At 43.4% G+C, this 26,207-nt stretch overlaps 1 protein-coding gene across 1 annotated transcript in view; it reads right to left on the bottom strand.

Moving 5' to 3' along the window:
- Nucleotides 1-855: 855 nt before the first annotated feature.
- Nucleotides 856-26,207, bottom strand: part of LOC140064138 (protein spire homolog 1-like) — a 52,800-nt gene continuing 27,448 nt past the window's right edge. Inside the window, exons 7-16 of the mRNA XM_072110706.1 lie at nucleotides 13,371-13,448; nucleotides 13,056-13,179; nucleotides 12,450-12,574; nucleotides 12,273-12,354; nucleotides 10,066-10,205; nucleotides 6,452-6,565; nucleotides 6,315-6,382; nucleotides 2,713-2,740; nucleotides 2,481-2,623; nucleotides 856-1,530 (exon numbers count right to left, since the gene is read on the bottom strand). Of these exons, the coding sequence (XP_071966807.1) occupies nucleotides 1,320-1,530; nucleotides 2,481-2,623; nucleotides 2,713-2,740; nucleotides 6,315-6,382; nucleotides 6,452-6,565; nucleotides 10,066-10,205; nucleotides 12,273-12,354; nucleotides 12,450-12,574; nucleotides 13,056-13,179; nucleotides 13,371-13,448 (1,113 nt within the window). The 3' untranslated portion in view covers nucleotides 856-1,319. The remainder of the gene's footprint in view (nucleotides 1,531-2,480; nucleotides 2,624-2,712; nucleotides 2,741-6,314; nucleotides 6,383-6,451; nucleotides 6,566-10,065; nucleotides 10,206-12,272; nucleotides 12,355-12,449; nucleotides 12,575-13,055; nucleotides 13,180-13,370; nucleotides 13,449-26,207) is intronic.

Raw genomic sequence — 26,207 nt, 5'->3', positions numbered from 1 at the left:
ATATATTGGACACTGAACGCAGAGACTTAAAGGGGTATTCTCGTCTGGGCACTCAAATTCAGTTTCATTAATCTCCCATATATAAACATTTCTTCAATTAGATGTTATAAAAAAAATGTTCCTGTGTGAAGATAATTTCTCATAAATGTAGTCATGTTGTCCCTTAGAAACCAGATGGCTTCCTCGGTTACGACCACGTCACACTCTAGCAGCGGTGGCCAGACTTGGGCTATAGAGTCCTGCCGGACCACCAGGATTCAGCGATCATTATCACAGGACGGCTGTGTGACATGTAGTAACTCCAGGACATTTCGTATACAAAAACCTTTTTGTTTATTTGTGCACTCAATCCATCAGAGGTGGCCGTATCCGAGGAAGCCATCTCGTTTCTAAGGGACAAAATGACTACATTTATGAGAAATTATCTTCACACAGGAACATTTTTTTTAATAACATCTAATTGAAGAAATGTTTATATGTGCCAGATTTAATCAAACTGAATGTGAATGCCCAGACGAGAATACCCCTTTAATGCTCAGAGTCCGATATATCGGACGTAGAGCTGAAGCCAGCCCAGCTCGAGATCCGAGGTCTGGTACACTGGATGTCAGCTGCAGCCAGTAGCCAACATCCCAGTGTAACACCTGCAGTTGGAGAGGGCTCCGATCACAGGTGTTTAACCCGTTGCTGATGCAACCGTGGCATTTAAATTGCCTTCAGGGAGTCTTTATCACACGATCACCCCCCCCCCCCCCACACACACGCGCAGTTTTCAGGGCGGCCTATCTTTTGGGAGGGTATTTAATGAAAAATTATATGCATCTGACTTTCTGTCGTGAAGCTGAGTGAGACATGTTTTTATACATTCTTGCTCTTTATTTTCCAAAATGCATTTAACATAATATACATTTAAAGTCAAGCATTTACCCCAAGGCCTGAATAAAAGCAGAAATACTTCAAGAACACAGTAAGACAAAAGAAAGTGTAAGAGTGAAAACAAGAAGTTCCAACCTAGAAGTCCACCACCCCTGCTCATGCTACATGTTCGTATCTAATGATTTACACAATATTAAAGTGCTTTAGATAAATTAGGTGCAAAATTATTGTAAAAACGTTGCAAGAATATGAATTGTGCTGGGAAAGAATTTTGGGTTAACCGAAGAGTTTGAGGGGGAAAAAAAAAATTCATATGGGTTATAGTATTTAAGTCACCTTTGTCCCAGGGAGTCCATTTTCATTTTTAGCATTTTTCTTTTTAAATAAATGAGGTTCCACAACAGAATTTTGAAGCAAAGGCTCTAATAAATCCTTAATTTTTGTTACTGTCTTGACAGTACGGGAGAAGATTCTGAAATACTTCGAGAATTTATGGAGCAGACTCTGAACTCTCTTTGATGGTTTGCGTCTAGAACGTCCAAGATATAGTCCTTACAATTAATACAGATGTCCATAGAAATCCAGTTGTACATGACTCTCTTGTAAAAAGAAAGATCTTCTGCCAAGTCTTTGGGTTCAAAAACCAGCGGAACACTAATGAAGAAACATGCAACATAAAAGTCAATCTTGGACAAAAATTTTTTAAAGTAGTACAATAGGAGAAAAAATTTAAGTCACTGAAGTCACTGACCAATACTTTTACCCAATTCCTAAACTCTATCCATTCTCCCAAGCCGGTTTGTACGCAGGAGCGCATAATAAGTAATTTAAGCTATGTTTTCTATTGGTGGACTCTTATATATAAGCCTTACCCAGCACAATCTAAGACACTCCCCTTGATAAAGCTACTTGCGAAACACGTGTCTGCCCTACAGGTATAGGTATTTACACTTTAGTGCTTACTCCATACGAGGTACTGTGTGTTCCCTTAATTGTTGGAACTTATATATATGGCTCTAAGTGGTATCTTTTTCTATACACTGTATCTTATTCCTCTTATTGGCTTTTTGATTATATATGCATTTTGGCACTCTCTGTTTTTATACTTTTATTGCTACTCTTTTGTTGCCGTGTAATTGTGTATTGAATAAAATTATTTGTCTGGCATCCATTTGATCTAAGTTTTTCAGTACTTTCAACATTTCGGTTGTGTTACGCAAAACAGCAGGGGTGGTATGTGACAGTGATCCCACGCCCACACCCACTGCTTTACCATTTTTTGGTTGATATCCAATTCCTAAAGGGTAGCAGAGGAAGGGAATAGTTTTTTTGTGTTTAAAAGAAGAACTTTTATAAAATTTAAAAAAAAAAAAAAGGACACAAAAAGGTGACGTCTTGTGATCATGATCATTTAAGTGTTCTTACTCTTCAGGTCTGGATTTACGAACATGAATAGTTCCAGAGGGCAGGAATTTTATTAAGAGGAAGGAAGAAAGGAGGGGTCAAATTAGATATAGTAAAGCAGATATAGTAATTCTACTACCAAGTTTCATTACGCCAAGAAGGGAAAAGTGGGAGATGCAAGAAACAGTTTCAGAACTCACCTGGAATAGTCCCATTCCATGGCCTCTCTAAGGAACATCCAGTTTTTCTTAGCTTGGCAGCAAGAATCATTGTTCATAGTCAAGTCCAAAGCTTTGAAAAAGCTAACTGGCAGATGCTTGCATTGCTTGAAAGGCATTAACATCTGTACAGAATGGTTTCTGTTACCATTAGAAAGTCCCACTGTGCACCATTTTTAGATCACCCACATTGCATTTATACTTCCCAACTTACCTCAACATCACATTTGGGACAGATGGTTCTACAGAGAAAAAAACAAAAACAAAACTCCTTAGTAGTTTACAAAGACTAGAAGGGAGTATTTGGTTAGTATAACTTACATTTTAACTTATTATTTTTTTTTTTTTAATTTTCTTCAAGGTTTACTTGTGCACCTTCACCAATTAATAGAACAGCTGGGTGGGAATATCTGGTGCTGTTGTGGCACTATGAAACAACGTTACCAGTAAGTAAGGATTGTCTTCTCATTCACCATGACAGCACCAACCGAGAGGACAACAAAAGAACACAATCAGGGAGGGGACTTCCCTACCAAAGATCAGATAACCATCACCCGCCACATCCACTCTATAATGTCTACAGAATGTGTGTGGAGAGGACCATGTAGTGGCCCTACATATCTGGTCAAGAGGCATCTTTAAATATGCCCCATGAAGTTGCTAGGGCCATGGTGGAGTAGGCTCTCAGATGACTGGGCGTGGGTACACTTAATGCCTAGTGGGCTTCCGTTACGGCAGCCTTGGGAGAAGAAGAGGCTTAAGTCCCTGCGTTACCTCCGGTAGAAAAGATTAACAGACTGTCTGATCTCCTGTAGGCCACAGTCCTTTCTAGGCATGCCAGTACGCATCTTCTGACATCCTGTTTGTGGTAAAATTTTTCCCTGTCCGTCTTTGGGTTGCTGCAAAATGATGGGAGAATCCCCTCCTGGGATTGATGGAATTTTGACACTTCCTTTGGCAGAAATGCTGGATCAGTCCTTAGGACAACTTGTCAGGCAGCGCTTGCAGGTACTGTGCCTTTGACTATAGGGCCACTAGTTCCCCTACTCTTTTCGAGGAGGTAACCACAACCAAGGGGACCACTTTCACAATAAAAAGAACCTGATTGAGACCTCCTCTAATGGCTCAAAGGGGGTTCCCAACAGGGTCTTCAAAGACCAAAGAGATCCCATGTGGGGGTACTACTGATCTACCCAAAAGACAACTTCTTACTGTGACCTTGAAGTATCTTTTAATCCACGAGGGCTCTGCCAACCTGAAATCCAGGAGAACGCTACGCCACCTGTACCTTCATAGTGGCCGGCCTGAGACCTTTTCCCAGTCCCTCCTATAGGAACGACAAAACTAAAGGCAGGTTTGGTCGATCTACAGTAGGTCTAACAGAGTTTTATCCACATATTCAAGGAAGTTCTTGCAAATCCCAGCGTAGATCCAATCCCATAGTTTTCTCATCTGTAGATTAGGGATGACAGATGACTGCTTTTGGAACCCCTTTATGCTTAAGAATTAGCCTCTCAGCTGCCAGGGGTCCGAGAGCTCTCAATACAGAAAAACGGTTGACCCCTCGCCCCCAATGGAGCAGACGGCCGAGCATGACGGTTCTGCTCCATTCATCTCTATAGAGCTGACGGGGACCTCCGAGCTAAACATTTTATAGCCTGTAAAACATGACAATGCAAATCTGCTGTGAATGGCGCTCCTTCCATTCTACACCCTGTTGGTTGGTTTCTCATACATTGAAGGGTGTAGTTTTTATAATTATTTTTATAATTTACCTGGGACAAAGGTTTGCACCCACAATTCTAAGCCCCATAACATCCTATAGAAATAAGATGCATAAAACAAACAAAAAAAAAACCATACCAACATAAAGCAATAATGCAAATTTTCCTTCTAATTTGAAGTAAATTTGCAACAACAAACAGTCTCAAAGTTACTTGGATGTGGTAAAGTATTTAAAGGTTATAACCAATTATAGTGACACAGGGTTGATAAAGAAAAAATAAAAGCCCTAAACTGGCATGGTCCTTAAGGGTTTACAGGACACCTGTCATCAGGTCACCACCACCTATTGGAGCAGCTCACAAGGATTCCATCCCAGCCTTTATCTTGTCAATTCATACATTAATCATTATAAAATCATCTTTTCTTTATTATGAAAATGTGGCTGGTCACATGGACATAGGCAGTGATGTCACCCGTTACCCCTCCCCTCTCCTTCCCCTGCTCATGTCTGTGTGTAATGTATGTAAAGCATTGCTAGTGTCTGCATTATCTGCTGAGATGCTCTCCCTCTTAATACACATGTGAGAGACACAGACATCAGCTACACATGTACCTGACATGTTCTGCTATAACATGCCTGCCTGGAGCTGTTGTATCTTTCCTATACACACACAGACTGCAGGGGGGGATGGCCACTAGCACCAAGAATCACATGGAGGAGCCATTACACCATTATACAGGCTGTCAGTCAAGCACTGGGGGTGTGGCTGTGCCTCCCACTCATGAATAAGCTGGACAGCTTAAATATGATAATAACTCACTGGACATTTCACATGTCATTTGCATGCATCTTTAGGACCTCATTGCTTAAGTTTACAGCCATGTAGAGGGACAATGAAGGGATAGAGGCAATGCTTTCTAAAATATATTTGATTTAGGGGGTTAATTAGCCTGATGGGTTCTCTTTAAGGAACCATATGTCCTCGAAGGGAAAGTGCACTTAGAGTTTTCCAAAATTAACACATCTATTTTGGGTACCCCCTCCCAAGAGGACAAATCTTCTTCTGCAAAGGGGTATTTACACTTAATAGCCTTGGGAATTAAAATTTTATGGTTTGGTTTCTTCCACTCATTCCGAAAAAAGTTCACCGATAATTTGAATGTGAAACACTTTCTTCAGTTTAACCCTCAGCCCCTCAAAACATTGCATCCTGACTGAATTTGGCTCCCTCACCTCCTCAATGTCCATAGCGGCACAGACTAAACAAACTAGTTGATCAGTTTCTTCAGGGAGAAAGTTTTGTTTCCCTGAACCATCCTCTTCCAACATGTCAGATGAGATAGAAAGGTGGCCTTCTTAGGGTCACCATCACCGTGCACTGTGGTAGAACACTGTGGAATATTATTACTAGCCAGACCCGGGAGTTCCTTTGGGGTTTTCTTCAGGGAATTTCAGACTTACTCTCTAATGATGTTAAAAAAAAGTAGTGCATTAATGCTGCCCATTCCTCGGCCCTAATTTTCCCCCAAAAAAAAGATTCTCAGGCAAGGTTCTGATAGTTTGAAGGAAGTCTAGCCTCACACAAATGGCAGAACTTACAGGTGGCTTTCCGAAGGACATCAAGTCCGGAATGCCTGCTGTGCATATCACTTCTGACCATGACATCCCGACGCCTTGATACCTGGACGGGTGGGCCATGAACCAGCCGGCAGCTGTCACAAGCCCAGCCTGCGGCACCACCTCTGCTTATCGGCTCGTCAGTCTGTCCTAAACACTAGATCTCCGATTACTGCACAGAACGTTCCCCGGGCCCACTCTGATCCAGGCAAGCATGCCTTAGCCCTGCCATCACTCGGGTCTTGGACAGAAAACCACCGAGGCGGGTGGGGGGGGGGGGCATTCATTTTATGCTCAGGGGCAGGCCCTCCCTCGGTTAGTGCTGTTGTGGCAAATGAGAATCTTTAGAAATCCCTGTTGAGCAGAGATGATAATGGATGGCAAGCAAACCCTAAATGTATTCCCCTCTACAAGGTTTTAAACAATTGCTCAGGTCAAATTTCTTTTTAGCTCTAGCTTTATAAAGTTTTTACCGGTCACAGAATTTGCAGGTCAAATGCCAAGAGAAGAACAGCATCTTTCGATGGCAGCTGGAACAAGCCTAAAAGACAAGTTTTAAATCAGCAGCTAACCAACAGTGCATGTGATCCACTCATTCATCTTCAAGTACCTTGGGCCCAGAGAATGATTTAAACACCAGCATCTCAGTTTTCACCATTGTTCTTCGTACCGTGATCAACTCGGAGATGTTCGGGGGCAAACAAAGCCTTGAATCGCAGCTATTCTGGAATAAAGGGGTTAAAATAGGTTGAGTTGTTCCCCTTCATATACCTAGCATATTACACAGTCCTTTGATGTTGAAAGAAAATCTACCATCAAAATCCAGCATGGTAAACCAGGGGCATTTATAGATCTAGGTACAATGAGCGTGGTTGTCAACGGCTTCCTTCATTTTAAAATGAACTTAAAATGATAGGAGCAAAAATACATCGGTGAGCGGCTCTGGAAACACCCACCAAAGCCCCTCAGGCTCTTTAACCACTATGACGAAATAACATAACAACTGCCCTCTTATGCCCACCATTTTTAAGCAAATTATTCTAAAAGAAATGGAGTCCAAACAATTTAACATGAAATTGAGGTTTTGGAGAGTTAGGATTTGGTTCCAGAAGGCGATGATACAACTGTCCTAAAATACAGCGATCTGCAAATGTAACAGATTGTTGTACATGGAAATTGAATTCCATCAAGAATTTCTTGTGACTCTGAGTTTGGCTGATGTCTGTGATGGCATGAATACAGTACATTAATAAAAGTAATTTTTTTTTTTATTCAAACAATAAATTTGAGTTCTTGTACATCGCAAAATAAGAAATCCCCTGAAAATAAGACATTGTGCCTCTTTAGGAGAAAAAAATTATTATAAGACACCGTCTTATTTTCAGGGAAACAGGGTATTATATATGGCTATGAGTAATTTTTGTTGTATTACTTCAAAAAGAGGTAGTGCAACCACTGTATTACCTCATACTAACCCTAGAACCCAGGACACTTCTGGAACACAGTACTTAAGACTCCTCTCAACCATGCTGGATGCATTTCTTAACTGGGAAATATATCACACCAATTATAACACACACCTTAGAAAAAACTTTGCAACACTTGGGTACTTTTTTTAAAAATGGCTTTTAAAAGGAAATCTAACATTTTTACAATTGGTGAAGTGACATCTACGTATACTCACCTTTGCTCCTCTTCATCTAGATCCCAGTGGTGGTCTTTTCAAAGCTTGACACACTGGGATCACCTAGAACAGAGTTATAAAAAGCAGCACAGAGCACTAGGACAAGATGTCTGGCGCTCTATGCTGCCAATTATGCACGCCTTCACACCTCCCTCTCCAATGATGGGAGGTGACGTCACAAAGGGGGCATACATATTATTAAGACGAAGAGGAGAGTAGGTGAGTACATGTAGAGTTTTTTTTTTACTTTTTATAATGTGTGACAAAACTTTACCAGCAATAAACACACAATATAGCAACATTACACTACATGGCATATAGTGTACACTAAAATCAGAAAAACCAAGGGAAAAATTCCATTATATCAGGGCACAGAGTATCCCACTTCTAGGGCAGAAGTAAACAGAAGGGTAGAACTAAACAGAAGGGTCCATGTTAAGTTCTGTAATATGGTGGAACGTTTCCATTTCTGACAAAATTTAAACATTGTCTTATTCTACAATAATCACACCTGCTTTTGCACCTCCATTACTACAGAATGTAGTATTATAAAGCCCCAATCAGTTTAGCTTGAAGTTAGCAGTCTTAACGGACCAGGATTGTGGCAGGGTAGATTCCAGAATCCAAACAGTGCCTCTGCAAAGTCAGACTGGCGTTGTAAATTGGTGTTAGAGGCAGGTGAGATAGGGCTCCAAATCAAAGGATATCAACTCATTATATTCACCAGTATATTCATCTGGGTCACATGTTTTACCATAAGGGGCTGATTAAACTGCCCTATTGACCTCATCTTCAGAGATGAAAGGTATACATCTAGGGATCATGGCAGCTAACATGGGGGGGGGGGATCCAATTTTGCAATCAAGGGGGGGTGGAGGGGAGAAGGAAACAGCTCACCCCCCCCCCCCCCCGCCCCAGTGCAGTGATCAGCGCCATATGAGTCTTTAAAAGATGCATTCCGAAAAAGACAGGTTTCTTAAATGTACTTTTTGGTTTTGTTTTGTTTTCCCAATTCAATGTTATTAACAAAAATACAACATTTCACAGATAAGCCCAACCTGTATCAGTCCTGGTGTATACAATTTCAGTTGCCCCTGGTTTCCGACCCTGTAACTTATGACTTTAGGGTTGCCAGCCATCTTGGTTTTCAGTCTTACCCCATGGAGCAGAGATATTCTTCTCTCTGCTCCCTGCACATCTCACTAATACAAAAACTCCAACTTCCTGCCAGCATGTGCACAGGGTCAGGAGAACTACAAGCTACAGGCAAATAAGTTCTTTATCCAGGGAGGGGGAGGCAGGCACATCAGATCTGATAGTGTGTAGCAGACATTTAGCAAGAGCTGGAGAGTGTCATTGTGTGTAACATGCATCTCATGGATCTCATCATGGCATCTCTGATCTGTCTCATCTCTTTATTTCTAGGTTTCAAATACTAGTAATATTCAGAAGTTAAATGAAAGGGTCGCATCTCCGTTAAAATCATATCCTTTTTATTACTGTATAGAGGAACTACGCATTTCGGTGCTGAACAAGCGCCTTCGTCAGGTTCAAGATAACAAAATGGAATAGTCCGTTTTATTCCATTTTGTTATCTTGAACCTGACGAAGGCGCTTGTCCAGCGCCGAAACGCGTAGTTCCTCTATGCAATAATAAAAAGGATACTACTGTGGATTTCTCTGACTTGCTGGACGCTTATTTGTCATGGCTGCCTTCCTCCACTGATGCCATACTACACGCTTGATCACAAGATAGCGTAAAGGTGAGCACCCTATCTCTACATGCTACCAAATGATTTGTAAATACTACACTTGAGTCGTGGCGCCCTGTGTCTCCCTATCCTTGTAGCGTGAACAAATATTGTCCATACCAGACACTTTATGATCCATCTAGTTCTAGGAGCTGAAAATGTGGTTAGATTATCAGGGTACAAGGTTTCTCAGAGAGTCCCTGGCCAAATCCTGTATGATTTTTATGTTATTACTAGGGGATTAAAACTTTTTTACAATTTTCTTTCATGGGCAAACCCCTCTAAAAGCGCACAAAGCACTGATTGCTGGACGCAGGAAGCCATTTTTTTTCCCGCTGCCTGCATCATTTGAGCAATCAAGGTACCACCGTCGTTGCTTAGGCGATGGCAACTGGGTCAGAAAAAAAACCTGCATTGCATTGGTTGGCGCTCTACCATAGAGGAGTTATTTTTTTTAATTTATCGTTCTGGAACTTTGAGGGGGCATGTGCTGGGGCTATGTATATACAAGATACGGGACCTTCGGGTCTGCTCATCGTTCTATATAAAAGAGAAATTGGTGTTCGGAGGGTGAAGGGCAAATAAATATCCAATTAGGAACCACAAAATTCCTAGTGGTGACCCTGCTAGGGAGAGTCTTGTAATCCTTGGAATTTTTCACATTTTGGAGGCATGTGGGGGACATGAAAGGGGCGAGTGAAACATTATATAACAAATGCCTTTATTTTGAAAGGCAACCATATAAAAACACAACTTATTTGGGGTTCGGCTGTTCTTTTTGATTCAAACCTGCCCATAGCTGCTGTCTCTGAAGGAGCCCTCATAGGAATTTGATCTCTTGTGGCCATATGAAGTTTGCTTTTCATGATTTGCAATGTTCACTCTCAGGTCAACTTGGGAGGAAGTAAACACAGGCAAAAAGGACAGATCTAGAGAATAAAATACATAATGGTAATACAAATCAACCGGATCATCATAACGTAAGAGACAAGCATGTGATTGCTGGGAGAATGTGTGAACAGGTTAAGCATGCACACCTACACTCCATATCCTATAGAGCAATTCAGGAGACTTTAATTTTCCATTCCTTAGACCAGTGGTGATGAACCTATGGCTCGTTTGCCAGAGGAGACACTGAGCCCTCTGTGGGCACCAGGCTGTTACCCTAGCACGGAGTTTGCTAGACAAGACTCAAGGCCATGGAAACCTAGGACATGCTGTGCTCAGTACCATTTTCAAACACACATCCTGGCCTACATGAGACTACTGGAGGAGCGAGAAGGTGTGGACACAGCTGAATTTGTGCCAGACCCCACCATTCTTCCTGTTCAGGGGACCCTGGAGGGAAGCTATAATGATGCACCAAATTTCTCCACTTTCTATTGTATTAGTGTCCTCAGGATGATGATACCATTGAAAGCTGTGACAGAGCAGTGAGAAATAAGTTACTGCTTAAATTGTGATGTTGGCACTTTTCAGTAAGGAATCAGGTTTTTGTTGTTGTTTTGGCACTCAGTCTAAGGCAGTGATGGCGAACCTTTTGGAGACAATGAATAATCCAAAAAATTCAGATAGTTGAATGTGAAATCCCCCACTATTCCATAGGCCAGTGACTGCGAAAAATTTAGCAACCATGCGCCTAAACTGCAAACCAACCAAAAAAATGTGATGGTACCCCAACAAAAGCAATAACTTATTGCTCCATGTTCTTCAACAACTTCAATCATATTGGTTTCATGAAGAACACCAAGACCATAGAAAAGAAGAATGGAAAATGTTCACTCATTCCCAGTGTCCCTCTGTACACAGAATTGTAGGGCCAGCAAAAGGACCTCCAAAGATAATTTGGCCCTGTCCACATATTCTTCCTCTACCTACATTCCCAAGAAGCTCAAGTCCCAAGTATCACTTTAAGATTCTGCTTTCAGTGATGTTTTAAGGTGCTTGCAGGAAGATTCTTTGAGTCCTCTCTGGTGTCTTGGTGTCCACAGAAAAGGCTCCAAGTGCTGCTTTTGGCACCCATGCCATAGATTTGCCACACCCGCCATGGGCTCTTCTGACCAACCAAATTCTCATTTAAAAGACAGGAGGGAACCATCTCTGTCTAGAAAAAACAAGGTTTAAAGGGAACCTACCACCAGGAATCTACCTATAAAAGGTAGATTGGATCAATAGGACGCGAGGATAGCCCTATTGGGCTAATCCTCACGTCCCCGCACTGTTTCGATAACTTTTATTAGCTTTATATGCAAATTTTGTTATGCGGCTACTGGGGAGTGGAGTAGCCGCAGCTGAGGCTACACGGCGTGACTACTTCAAGCCCCAGTAGATTCTTTACTCCTCCTACCCACAATCTTTAGTGCGCAGCTCCGTCTACGCCGTGCGGTCATTGCTCCGAAGCTGGAGCTGCACAGGTGCGTGCCTGCTGTTCTGCACATGCGCAGACCGCAGGTTCGACGGACGAGGGCGCGTGGCTACGAGGAGCTGCACGCCGAAGATTGTGGGTAGGAGGAGTAAAGAGGCTACTGGGGCTTGGAATAGCTGCGCCATGTAGCCTCAGCTACGGCTACTCCACGCCCCAGTAGCCGCATAACAAAATTTGCATATAAAGCTAATAAAAGTTATCGAAATAGGTAGATTCGTGGTGGTAGGTTTCCTTTAATCACCAGAGGTGACAGGGCTGCTTTACTGAAAGAACTTTAAATCTGTGGAATAGCCTGCTTGGCCACAGTAGGGACAGCAGAAAGCTTCAAGAAGGGTCTAGATGCCTTTTTACACCTAAATAACATTGACGGTTATGTTATATAGAATGGTTTCCCTTAATTTCCTTCCTCATCCAATCCTTTCCATGGTTAAATTTGGACATTTTTTTTTCAACCGTTTAACTACAACTTATTTGGGGTTTGCCTGTCCTTTTGGTACCAACCTGGCTGTTTTTGGCTGTGTAAACTATATAACTATCCACAGACCCTTAGATTATGAATCCCTTTAGTTACCAGTGCTGCTCGAAGTCAGGTCAGAAAACTTATGTTCAGATGAGGATTCATAACTGTATTCAAGATTCCAGTTGAATCTGCACTGTAAACAAAAAGTGGAATTACATTTGATGCAAAACGTAATTACCATGTACTTGCATTTAACTGACAAACAAAAATAAAATAAAAAAAATTTACATCAATTCCATTGTCAAGCGGATCCACTGCTGGCGGCTGATTCCACCAGTTCCCCATTCGGTAACTGTATAAGGAATGTTCACATTTTACTGGATACACGTTCCTTGAAATTTTTAGCTCTTCATCTAAAAGAGAACATTTTTTAAAATATGACAATTACACAGATTTAGGGTCCATGCACACTAACATACAGGGGACGTATATACCGCCGCATATATGCGCCCCCCCATAGTTGTCTATGGCGCCCGGGCTCGGTTTGGTGAGCACAACGTGTGCTCACCCTACCATGCTGTGGCCGCAAAAAAAAAAAAAAAAAAAAAAAGAGCGTGCTCGATCTTTGGCCGTGAGAATGACTGTGCGCCACTGTTCTCTACTGAGAGAGGAGGGGCTAGCAGCGCTCACTTCTCTCCAGTGCGCCCAACGTGTGCCATACAGTTATGGCTGGGTGGGCACACAGTGTACATGAGCCCTTGGAAACACTGCCACACATCCTTCTGGTAGTGATATTGCAAAGATTAAAAAAAGGATGGTATGTATACCAAAAGTTAATTGGAATACCAGAACACCTACAATTTTATCAACTCACATAACATATCCACAGCTCACCTTGTATTAAACTTTTTACATCCAAGGTTGATCTTAGAGTCTTGGAAGATTTAATTTCAGTCATCAGCAGTTCGTGCAGGCTCGGCTCTTCCTGAGATCGTTCTTTCAGCTTCCTTTCTGAGGCCTTGATGGGGTGTGGGGGAAATCTGTAAATCTTGTTTCACTTTCTAAAACGTTTGTTTTGGCCTGTATGAAACTTAATTCTCCATAGTACCCCAATCAAAACCTCCTCCCACAAGTCAAAGCTGGCAGTTAAATTTCTTACCCATCATACCCAGGATAAAAAAAAAAATAAAAAAAATAAATGAAGCGTACCGGTTTTAGTGGATGTGTACGGATCAGGTCCAAAATGACATTCTCTTCACTTCTGCTAGACTTATTCTGATTACATTCCTGGGGGGGTGGGGGGGACAAACCAACGTTGACCCAATTAGAAAATTTTATTTTGACACCATAAACTCAATAATATGTGTTAAAGGGAACTGGTCACCAGATTTTACCCTATAAACCCTGTAGAGAAAGCGGATTGGTGCCTCAATGACCAAGCCCTATTTTTTCAAAACTGGCATGCATCACTATTCAGTATTAAATGCTTAAACTTTTCCAGGTGGTTTTGGGAAGGGGTGATACAAGAGTTATAAGAGCTCGGTTTAAATGGTAGCCTTCAGGCAACAGTCTTTGGAAACAAAAACAGTTGTCTTAATTTTTATATCTGCAAAATAAAATAGGGAAAAATGCTTGCTCCAGCTGTCAAAACAAAATATACATTCCACATGAGAAGCCTCAGCCCATATCAAGTGTAGTACATATTATCAGGCACAGTACCGTGCTTCAGCCCCCACTGGGTTAGGCCCAATTTTTCCTACACAGCAAGGCCCAGCTCTGGTTCTGACCTCCACTGTGTTCCACTCAGCTATTACACACAAGTAGGGAACCATACTGCCCCACTCCCGTACACCTCACACTGCTGGCTTACATAGCGCTTTAAGCCCTGGCCTGGAACGTGGGAGCAGTCTTCCCACCAAGCACTTTGACTGCTCCAGAATTAGCTATTGCAGCCATGCTAAAATAACAAAAATTGCATCAGTGACCAAATGCTGCTGACTTCAGCAATAATGGCTTTTCACTTCACTGAGACCAGACACCTTGGTGACAAGTATCCACCATGACATAAAATGGAGAAGTTTTAACCAGCCATCAGCCACTAATTTATATACAAAGTCCAAAGTCAATGGGAATGCAGAGAAGCCTGTAGCTTGGCATCTGGGGTATCCCCGTTAACAGACGGGAGGAGTATACAGGATCGGTTGAAATTTTCATGCAGTTAAGGAGTTTGATAGGCTTGCCTGACGAATTTAGTTTTAAGCACTTGCCGATGAATTACGTATCTGTATATCACCTGTTGGTTCCCACTGTATGGAGAGGGCTCATGGAAAACAGCGCCAAAGTCGTAAATGCCACTTTTGCCATTTTGTAAAATATAAACAAAATGCAGTAAAAGTGATTAAAAGCCTGTATAGTCCTTAAAATGATAGCATTGAAAACATCATCAAAAGTCACAAAAAAAAAAAAAAAAAAAAACCCAAAACATACAAGTCTGAAAGATGGCAAAATTAAGAATTTTTCTTGTACAGGATATAAATTTGGCATTGCCATGATTGCACCAACACATGACACATGGTTTTTAAGGATTTACTGTGTGCCCCAAATGACAAGCCCCCAAGAAAATGCATTGTTTCACCAATTTCACTGCATTTGTATTTTTCCCACTTCCGAGTACACGGCATGAAATATTAAATACTGTCACATGAAGTGCAATTGGTTATACAGAAAACAATCCCTCACAGAGCTCTTTACACAAAAAAAGTTATAGATTTTTGAAGGTGGAGAGTGTAAAATGTAAATACAAAAACAAAAAAGGACCTGGTCGTTAAGGGGTTACAAACACGTTTGAAACTTTGGAGATTGGGTGTAAGTCCAATAGTCCGGGGAACGTCCTGGAGACATGCAAAATGTTTTTATTACAATTCTAGAAAGATTGTAAAATAAAAATACAATTGTGAAAAGTTATTCTAGGGACCATTTTATTCGATAGAAAGTCATAGGATCATAGATTATACGGTTGAAAAAAGACACTTGTCCATCAAAGTTCAACCAAAGGAGGGAAGGGATTGCATGAGGAAGGGATTTAGGGGAAACAATTCAATAGATCGTAACCATCAATGTTATTTAGGTGCAAAAAGGCATCTAGACCCTTCTTGAAGCTCTCTATGGAGCAATTCATGGACAATTCATATATTTACATAAAATTAATCATGCCCCGTCGTAGTAGTCTCTTTTCCAGACTAAATAAATCTAGTGGTATTAATCTTTCTTCATAACTGAGACCTTCCATACCCCTTTTAATTTTTTTGGCTCTACTTTGAACCCTCTCCAACTCCAGGGCATCCTTTTTATGGACCAGTGCCCAGAACTGGACAGCATATTCCAGGTGAGGCCGAACCAATGCCACTATACCACTTCTGATACATGACAAAATCTTGGTGGCTTTAGAGGCAGCTGATTGACATTGCATGCTGTTATTCAATTTATGATGTACTAGTACCCCCAGGTCCTTTTCAACAACAAGGGACTCTCCCAGATTTACTCCCCCGAGGACATATTTTGCCTTTGGATTATGAACCACCAGGTGCATAACCTTACATTTATTTGCCAAGTGGACGCCCAAACACTCAGTTTGTCCAAGTCACCCTGCAGCCTATGAACATCTTCTATAAACACTACACAGCTTGGTGTCATCTGCAAAAATAGACACTTATTAATTACTACCTCTATATCATTAATAAATATTAAATAGTAGTGGGCCAAGCACAGAACCCTGGGGTACACCATTTATAACTGGTGACCATTCCGAGTAGGAATCATTGATCCCAACTCTCTGGATACGATCCTTCAGCCAGTTCTCAATCCAATTGCTAATGATTTCTGCCAAACCAATAGACCTTATTTTACCCATCAGGTGTCTATGAGGGACAGTGTCAAATGCCTTTGCAAAGTCCAAGAACACAATATCCACAGCTGCTCCTCCATCCAGGCATCTGCTCACCTCTTCAAAGAAGCAGATCAGGTTAGTCTGACAACTTCTATTCTTAGTAAACCCATGCTGGCTGTCACTTATAATACTATTTGATGTCACATACTCCAGTACATAGTCTTTTACTAACCCTTCCAATATTTTTCCCACAATAGAAGTTCTGGAGCCCTTTAAATAAATCACCCCATAATATAATCTTCACCCCTTAACACCCTGTACATGTATGACACATGCAAGTTAAAAGGGCATCTACCAACATTATAAAGCACTGTATGCAAATGAGCCTGAGGGGATACAGGCTCCATAGGTGTTAATGGAACCTGGAGCCCCTCACGCTCATTTCCATACAGTCTTTCATCCTGGTGGTAGATGTCCTTTTTGAGGCTGTACAGGCTGGGCTCACAGGCTGAGCCCACTCCCTACACCGTGGATGTTAGCTTCATTATTCAACTAACACTTAAAATTAGTGCTAGCAACGATTGCAGGTATTGATCCCTTGTTTTGTTGATTTGTTAAACTACTGTTGAAGTTTACCCCAATAAAAAAATGCAGTAAAAAACATGCCAAACTATGTAACTGCACTGGCTGGGGTGCCATTAAGCTTTGGCTGAGGAGATTTTTCTATAATTGTTTTCAAGTGACATGTTTGCAGAGACCCCGAGATGGCAAAAATTGCCGACAAACGACCATATTCTACTACAGTCCTCAAAGAATCTATAAAGGGTACAATGTTACAATCAGCAGAACAGGTCTCATCCAAACCCCTGATCTGTTCCTCCTCGCTCTGCCTGTGTAATCTAGCAGCAGAAACTCCTTATAATATACCATAAAACAAGAAACGTATTTTATATTCTAATTAGAGATGAGCAAGCACTAAAATGCTCGGGTACTCGTTATTCGAGACAAACTTTTCCCGATACTCGAGTGCTCGTCTCGAATAACAAGCCCCATTGAAGTCAATGGGAGACTCGAGCATTTTTCAAGGGGACCAAAGGCTCTGCACAGGGAAGCTTGGCCAAACAACTGGGAACCTCAGAAAAGGATAGAAACACCACGGAAATAAACAGGAAACAGCAGGGGCAGCATGCATGGATGCCTCTGAGGCTGCTTAATCGCACCATTATGCAAAAATTATGGGCAACAGCATGGCCATGACAGAGTGACCGAATGAGGCTAGATAGCATCTAAAACATGCAATAATTGACCCTGACACTATAGGGGACGGCATGCAGAGGCAGCAGCAGCAGTGGCAGGCTAGAGAGTGTCATGGCGACATACCCTAAATGGACTCAGGTTTCACCAAAGGAGGTGAAATGATTTCCTATGTGAACAAAAGGTTGACGGTATATTTAATCGATAACACAGCATGGTGGCGACATAGTGACCAAGTTCCATAACGTATCTGGTGAAACACCCGAAAAATAAGCCTGACACAGCTCTTTTGATAAGGGGACGACATGTGGAAGCAGCCATGGAGACGACTTCCATGATTAAGAGCGACAGTATGGGGCATTCATATTGCGCTGCTATGATTGCAACTTCAGGTCTCCAGCATGGCGGCGACAGATGGGCCGAGTTCCACTATGTATCTGGTGAAACACCTGAAAATTCTGCCTGACACAGCTCGTTTGATAAGGGGATGATGTGCTGCATATCCTCTCGTGCTCCAGCGTCTGGGGTATAGAGAGTTGAAATGAGACATTGGTGGACGCTGTGGAGGATCATGGAGGCAAAATGGACAGGAAACAGCAGGGGCAGCATGCATGGATGCCTCTGAGGCTGCCTAATCTTGGGATGGAGCTGGCGGTCCACTGCCAGGCGAGATTTCGCCTATCCAAGCCCCTGTCTCTCGGCTACTCCCCAAACACCACTTCTAAGAACCTTTTGTATAAGATCAAGTGTAGTAGTGGTGTTCTTATAAGTTTGGGTTATGGCGGGTGAGGGGAATGTAAACAGATGCGCAAGAAGCGCTGAAATAATATCGGTGAATGATAAAAGTTTGCCAGTATATTTTGTGGATTACACAGCAGGGTGGCGACAAAGTTAACAAGTTTGATGTGGAATCCATGAAAACAACCCAAAATTCTGCCTGACACAGTTCGTTTAATAAGGAGACCATGTATGGAGGCAGCTATATGGACGACTTTTGGAGGCAGCTATGGCGATGAAGTGTGGAGGTAGCAATGGAGACAACTTGTGGAGCCAGCTAAAAAGACGACATGTGGAGGCTGCTATATGGAGACAATTTAATTTGGATAGTGCCTGTATGTGGCAGTCCAAAAAAGTTTTCAAACCAGAGGAGCAGGTAGGTGGTCCTCCAGAAAAATTAAATAAATTGAGTGCCTGTATGTGGCAGTCCCAAAAAATGCTTAAAACAGAGGACCGGGTAGGTGGCCCTCCAGAAAAATTAAATACATAGAGTACTATAGCTAGAGCCAGTTGGCCCTGGCAAAAAATAGCCAGTCTCCTCTGCTTTAGTGTACAAAGAGGAGGAGAAGGAGGACAATGAGGAGGAGGAGTGCATACATTATTCAGGTTGAGCTTCTTTTACCTGGTGGAGAATGGAAATACTGAGAAATCCAGGCTTTATTCATCTTGATAAGCGTCAGCCTGTCAGTCGACAGGCGTGTACGCTTATCGGTGATGATGCCACCAGCTGCACTGAAAACCCGCTCGGACAACACGCTAGCGGCAGGGCAGGCAAGAACCTCCAAGGCGTACAGCGCCAGTTCATGCCACATGTCCAGCTTTGAAACCCAGTAGTTGTAGGGAGCTGTGTGATCATTTAGGACGATGGTATGGTCAGCTACGTACTCCCTCACCATCTTTCTGTAAAGATCAGCCCTACTCTGCCGAGACTGGGAACAGGTGACAGTGTCTTGCTGGGGTGACATAAAACTGGCAAAGGCCTTGTAAAGCGTACCCCTACCAGTGCTGGACAAGCTGCCTGCTCGCCTACTCTCCCTCGCTACTTGCCCCGCAGAAGTACGCCCTCTGCCGCTAGCGCTGTCAGAAGGGAAATAGTGTTTCAGCTTGTGCACCAGGGCCTGCTGGTATTCATGCATTCTCACACTCCTTTCCTCTCCAGGGATGAGAGTGGAAAGATTTTGCTTGTACCGTGGGTCCAGGAGAGTGAATACCCAGTAATCGGTGCTGGAATAAATTCTTTGAACGCGAGGGTCATGGGATAGGCAGCCTAGCATGAAATCTGCCATATGCGCCAGAGTCCCAACGCGCAAGAATTCACTCCCCTCACTGGCCTGAGTGCCCATTTCCTCCTCCAACTCCTCTTCTTCTGCCCATACACGCTGAACAGTGAAGGACTGAACAATGGTCCCCTTTTCTGTCTCGCCAACATTCTCCTCTTCATCCTTCTCCACCTCCTCCGATATGCGCTGAGAAACAGACCTAAGGGTGCTTTGGCTATCAACAAGGGAATCTTCTTCCCCCGTCTCTTGTGACGAGCGCAAAGCTTCCGACTTCATGCTGACCAGAGAGTTTTTCAACAGGCCAAGCAGCGGGATGGTGAGGCCGACGATGGCGGCATCGCCACTGACCATCTGTGTTGACTCCTCAAAGTTACTCAGCACCTGACAGATATCAGACATCCACTCCTCAATGTAGACTTGAGGAAGCTTACTGACCTGACTACCAGTTCTGGTGTAAGTTGACATCTGGCAGTCTACAATCGCTCTGCGCTGCTGGTAAACTCTGGATAACATGGTTAATGTTGTATTCCACCTCGTGGGCACGTCGCACAACAGTCAGTGAGCGGGCAGTTGGAGGCGGCGCTGCGCTGCCCTGAGAGTGGCAGCATTTGTGCTGGACTTCCTGAAATGCGCACAGATGCGGCGCACCTTTGTGAGCAAATCAGACAGATTGGGGTATGTCTTGAGGAAACGCTGAACTATGAGATTTAACACATGGGCCAGGCATGGCACATGTGTCAGTCTGCCGAGTTGCAGAGCCGCCACCAGGTTACGGCCGTTGTCACACACAACCATGCCTGGCTTCAGGTTCAGCGGTGCCAGCCACAGATCAGTCTCCGCCGTGATGCCCTGTAATAGCTCTTGGGCGGTGTGCCTTTTATCGCCTAGGCTCAGCAGTTTGAGCACCGCCTGCTGTCGCTTAGCGACGGCACTGCTACTGTGCCTAGAGCTACCGACTGATGGCGCCATACCCACGGATGGTAATTCGGAGTAGGAGGTGTAGGTGGGGTGGGAGGAGGAGGAGGCATAATAGGCCTGAGAGACCTGGACCGAGGTAGGCCCCGCAATCCTCAGCGTCGGCAGTATATGACCAGCCCCAGGGTCAGACTCGGTCCCAGCCTCCACCAAGTTAACCCAATGTGCCGTCAGCGATATACAGTGGCCCTGCCCGGCAGCACTCGTCCACGTGTCTGTGGTCAGGTGGACCTTGTCAGAAACGGCGTTGGTCAGGGCACGGATGATGTTCTCTGACACGTGCTTGTGCAGGGCTGGGACGGCACATCGGGAAAAGTAGTGGCGGCTGGGGACCGAATACTGAGGGGCGGCCGCCACCATGAGGTTTAGAAAGGCCTCGGTCTCTACCAGCCTATAGGGCAGCATCTCCAGGCTAAGCAACTTGGAGATGTGGACGTTGAGGGCTTGGGCGTGTGGGTGGGTTGCGCTATACTTCCTTTTGCGCTCCAGCGTTTGGGGTATGAAGAGCTGAACTCTGGTGGATGCTGTGGAGGATCGTGGAGGCGAAGATGGGGTTTTCGCACGGGAGGTGTTTGGGCCGTGGTCCTGGGCAGGGGGCTGACTAGCAAATGACACAGGGGAAGGAGCAGTGGTGTGCCCGGCCGGAGGTGAACGGGCTTGGTGCCATTGAGTGGGGTGTTTAGCATTCATATGCCTGCGCATACTGGTGGTAGTTAAGCTAGTAGTGGTGGAACCGCTGCGGATACTGGTTTGGCAAAGGTTGCACACCAAGTCCGTCGGTCATCCGGTGTTTCTTTAAAGAACCTCCAGACTTCTGAAAATCTAGCCCTCGCCACGGGAGCTTGACTACGGGCAACATTTGGCGCTGATGCACCAGCTCTGGCCCTGTCTCTCCGTCTGGCCCCACCACTGCCTCTTCCAACCTGTTCTGCTATAGGACTCGCCTCCGTCTCCGTCTGGGTTCACCCGGCCTATCAACCCAGCTTGGGTCTGTCAACTCATCATCCTCCGATCCCTCAGTCTGCTCCCCCCCTCGGACTTCCCGCCCTGACAACAACTTTACCACTGTCTGACAACCATGTCTCCTCATCGTCCGACACCTCTTTACATACTTCTTCCACTACGTCAATAATGTCATCATCACCCACAGACTGCGACCGGTGGAAAACCTGGGCATCGGAAAATTGCTCAGCAGCAATCGGACAAGTGGTTTGTGACTGTGGGAAGGGTCCAGAAAAGAGTTCCTCAGAGTATGCCGGTTCAAATGCCAAATTTTGGTGGGAGGGGGCAGACTGGGGGGAAGGAGGCTGAGGTGGAGGAGCTGGAGGAGTGCTGATTTCGGTGACATGGGTGGACTGCGTGGAAGACTGACTGGTGGACAAATGGCTAGAAGCATTGTCCGCAATCCACGACATCACCTCTTCGCACTGTTCTGGCCTCAACAGTGCTCTACCACGAGTCCCAGTAACTTGAGACATGATGAACCTAGGGAGTGTAGCTCTGCGGCGTTCCCCTGCTCCCTCATCAGCAGGTGGTGTCTCACCCCACCCAGGACCACGGCCTCTGACCCCTGCAGTAGTTGGACGCCCACGTCCACGCCCTCGTCCTCTACCCCTAGCCCTCGGGTTAAACATTTTCAAAATTAAAGTGTAAACTTCAATTTTTTTTTTGTGTTTGTGTTTTTTTTTTTTTTTTTAAACAAAACGATGCTATCCTATTGCTATGGCTAGTTTCTAACCTACACTGACAGCACACAACTGGATTTTGTGCTGTGCCAGATGACTGAGTTATAAGATAAATAAACGTAAAGAATAAATAAATCAGCAGACTGTGCCTAATTCAAATCAAACCCCTAATAAAATTGTCCCACTTCGGTGTTTGAGGTGGATATGTGTGTCACTAAGAGCTAAACACAATGGTCGCAAGTCCCCCTGCAAATTCCTCACAATATGGTACTAGCAGCACTACTAATGCCAGCAAGCCCAGCCACAAGCAAACCAAAAAAAAGGAAAATATAACGCTATTGTAGGCCTAAATAAGCTGTTGGGGTTCTCCTATGGCTATTTTCTAGCCCACACTCAAAGCACACTGCTTTGGCAGATTACTGTGAGTTCTAAAAAGAACTAAACGTAAAAAAAAAATAAAATCAGCAGACTCTGCCTAATTCAAATCAAACCCCTAATAAATTGTCCCACTCTGGTTTTTGAGGTGGATATGTGTGTCACTAAGAGCTAAACACAAGTCTCCCTGCAAATTACTCACAATATGGTACTAGCTGCACTACTAATAGCAGCAAGCCCAGCCACAAGCAAACCAAAAAAAAAGGAAAATAAAATGTTATTGTAGCCCTAAGAAGGACTGTTGGGTTCTTGTAGAATCACTCCTGCCTAACACTATTCTAATAGAACACCCTAACGCTTTCCCTGACCAGCAGCAACTCTCTCCCTAACGGCATCCAAACAGAGAATGACGCGAGCAGCGCGGGCAGGGGCTAGTCTATTCCAGGGTCACCTGATCAGGCCAGCCAACCACTGCTATCGATGTGTAAGGGTACCAAGTCATGCTGGGTGGAGTGCAGAGTCTCCTGGCTTGTGATTGGCTCTGTTTCTGGCCTCCAAAAAGCAAAACGGCGGGAGATGCCATTTTCTCGAGCTGGCAAAATACTCGTCCGAGCAACGAGCAGTTTCGAGTACGCTAAGCATCAAGCTCGGACGAGTATGTTCGCTCATCTCTAATAACTAGTGAACCACAAAAAAAAAAAAAAAAAAAAGAAATAAAAAATAATGGCTTATTAATTTAGACAACGAGGATACCCTAGGAGAATTATTGATATGAATTTACAGAAAGTGAGTGATAGGGATAGATCTGAATGACTCTCTCTACATAAAGAGCCAAAGAGACATGACAGAATACTCTGTGACAACTTTTAATTCAAAGTCATAACATCGCTAAAATAATCCGTAAGCATTGGTCTAAATTGAATGGTAGAAATATCAGCGCTCCGAATTCCATAATCCACCATTAATGTCATATAGAAATGCACAAAAAAAATAAAATAAAATAAAAAATTGGTGATCGTTTGGTGAGAGCAGATATCGGACCACGTATCTATCTCCACACAAATCCTACACAAAAGGCATCAGCACATTCATAATGACTTGTACAGTAAAATAGTAAACCCGCACAATGAACAATGTGTACAATTTAAAAAAAAAAAAAAAAAAAAGTCCTCAACCACTTTCAGAACAAAAGACAAGTAAAAATTAAAAAATAAAAAGCCAAGAATTATCATACCTCTTGGAAGACAGCAAATACAAATGTCTATAGATTTTTCCCCAACATTAGGTTTTATTCTGCAAAATTAGTAAAAACTTAGCAGTGAGGAAATATGGCATCACTGTGATCATACCGACTTATAGAATAAAGAACATGTGCATTGCCAGGGTCGGACTGGAGTACATTGGGCCCAACAGAGGAAGTCATTTTTGGGGCCCACCCTATCTTTTTACTAGAAAGAATACTGGACTACTAATATAAGTGTAAAACATGCAGATAACGTTGTACAGTATTAAACATGTTGGGGCTGATTTATCAGAAGAATCTGAGAACATAACTGTTCTAGTTGCTCAAGGCAGCCAATCAGATCTTAGCTTTCATTTTCCCACAGCAGCTTATGAAATGAAATCTGAGCTCCGATTGGTTGTCATGAGTCATATTAAAAAGACAGCAAATGTTACTATTTGCGGAACACAGATGCATTTTGCCCAAAGCATTTGAACTGCAAATGTACCCTCAGAAGCGACCTTTGTCTGTTCACACTCTGCACTTGAATTACATTTAGTGGGCAATTCCAGCACAGTATGGAGTAGTTTCTCAAGATCACATCTGCGTTTACATTGAAACAATTGCGACATATGCGATCGGAAACACTCCTCCCCGATTTGTTTTCCTAAATGTAATTCAAATGCAGTGTGTGAATGCAACCATCAAGAACCTAAATGTGGCCAATAACCCCAAGCCAAGAATACCCAGCCTCACTAACGTCAAGCTACTGACCCACTAACATATGCTGTGCTCCCCATAATTCAAGGGGCTTGGGGGTGTAAGAACAAAAAAGCAGTTGTACTCACCCCCCCTCTGGCGCTCTGGCCCAGAGCGGAGGCTATGGCCACTAAAAAGTGAGAATTAGACTCACCGGTAATTTGTTTTCCCATTTAGTCCACCATGACGGCCCACCTGGAGGATTACCCCTTGACCTCTGCAGGGACAGGAAGAAGAGACGTTAAATGTCCCTCCCCCCTGTATCCTTCTCCAGTGTCTACCAAATAACTACACCAAGAAAGGATGCAAGAGGTTTATTGGTATGTTTACTTCACACACAAATAAAACTAAATAATTAAAGGGGTTACCCTTTTATAAAAAGTTACTTATGGCCTGGCTGGGGCGGGCTATAAAAAAAAAAAAAAAAAAAAAAAAAAGTTACTGGCTCCTCCCATCCGTCCTCATCTCTCAGCATTGCAGGCGCTGGGAGATGGTGTCGGATGGGAGCTTCCGCCCATCAGGAAGCTCCCTGTGCACCCTTGTAGACAAACCAGCGCACAGATGATACTGACCGTGGCACGGGGTGATTACACGTTTATTATTTTTAACTAGCCCACCCCAGCCCGGCCCCAAGTAACTTTTTATGCCCGGATAACCCCTTTAATGTCTTGAGGGTTGGGAAAAATTCCAGGCCGTCACGGTGGACTAAATGGTAAACAAATTACCGGCGAGTCTCTCGCTTTCCAAGATATCCTTCATGATGGCTCACCTGGAGATGTACCAGATGATATAAGGAATTTTTAAGGGAGGGATTACTGCTTGTAGGATTCTTCTATTAAAAACTATATGTCTCTCGCTGAGTGTAAGCCCAATTGGTAGCGTTTGGCAAAAGTTCCAGTGCTGGACCAGGTCGCAGCTTTACAGGCCAGGAAGTGGCAACTGCTTTGGTAGAGTGGGCTTTAAGGTTCATTGGTTCTTCTAGGCTATGGAGGATATAACAATCCTGAATAGCTTGTTTAATCCAACGGGTGATGGTAATTTTTAACGCTTTTCTTCCTCTTTTCTTTCCCTGGAACTTAAGAAACAAGTGAATTTTTTCACCAAACATTTGTCATTTCTAGATCGTGTAGTACTACCCTCCTCATGCCTAGAGTATTCCAGTTGGCTTCTCCTGGAGATTTCGGGTTTTGGCAAAAGGAGGGGAGGATAATTTCCTGACTACGATGAAAGTCAGTTGCTAGCTTGGGAAGGAAACTTGGATCTAGCATTAGAGTGATCCTATCGTCAGAAATTTTGAGACAAGGCTTGTTTATAGAGTGCCTGGATCTCACCTAAATCTTCTGGCTCTTATAGCAGCAAGGAAAGCAGTTTTTAGTGTACTGTTTCTTACACTTGAGTTCTGTAAGGGTTTGAAGGGTTCCTGCATGAGCCCATTTAAGACTATTAAAAGTTCCCATGTTTTGATGGGACTGTTCGGTCTAAGTCTAGCTGAAACTTTTATAAACTTTTTTACCCACCTATGTTGAAGAAGACACAGAGGGCTGAAATCTGGACTTCTAATGTGCTGGTCTTTAGGCCTTTGGATAGACCAGCTTTTAAAAATTCCAGGATCTGATGTGTAATTTATCTTCTCCCAATATACATTACACATTTCAGGATCGCAAAAAGAAACAAATCTTTTCCAGATTTTTTTTTTTTTTTTAAACTTTGATTTTTATTAAAATTTTATATATTAAATCTTTACAACAGGGACAACAAGCATGATAATACAGAGGTCTTCACTCTTTGTACAATAACAGATTTGGTTCTGGTGACACAAGCAGCGTACAATAT

This window comes from Engystomops pustulosus, chromosome 6, assembly GCF_040894005.1.
Source record: "Engystomops pustulosus chromosome 6, aEngPut4.maternal, whole genome shotgun sequence".
NCBI lineage: Eukaryota > Metazoa > Chordata > Amphibia > Anura > Leptodactylidae > Engystomops > Engystomops pustulosus.
This window is presented reverse-complemented; position numbering and strand designations above follow the sequence as displayed.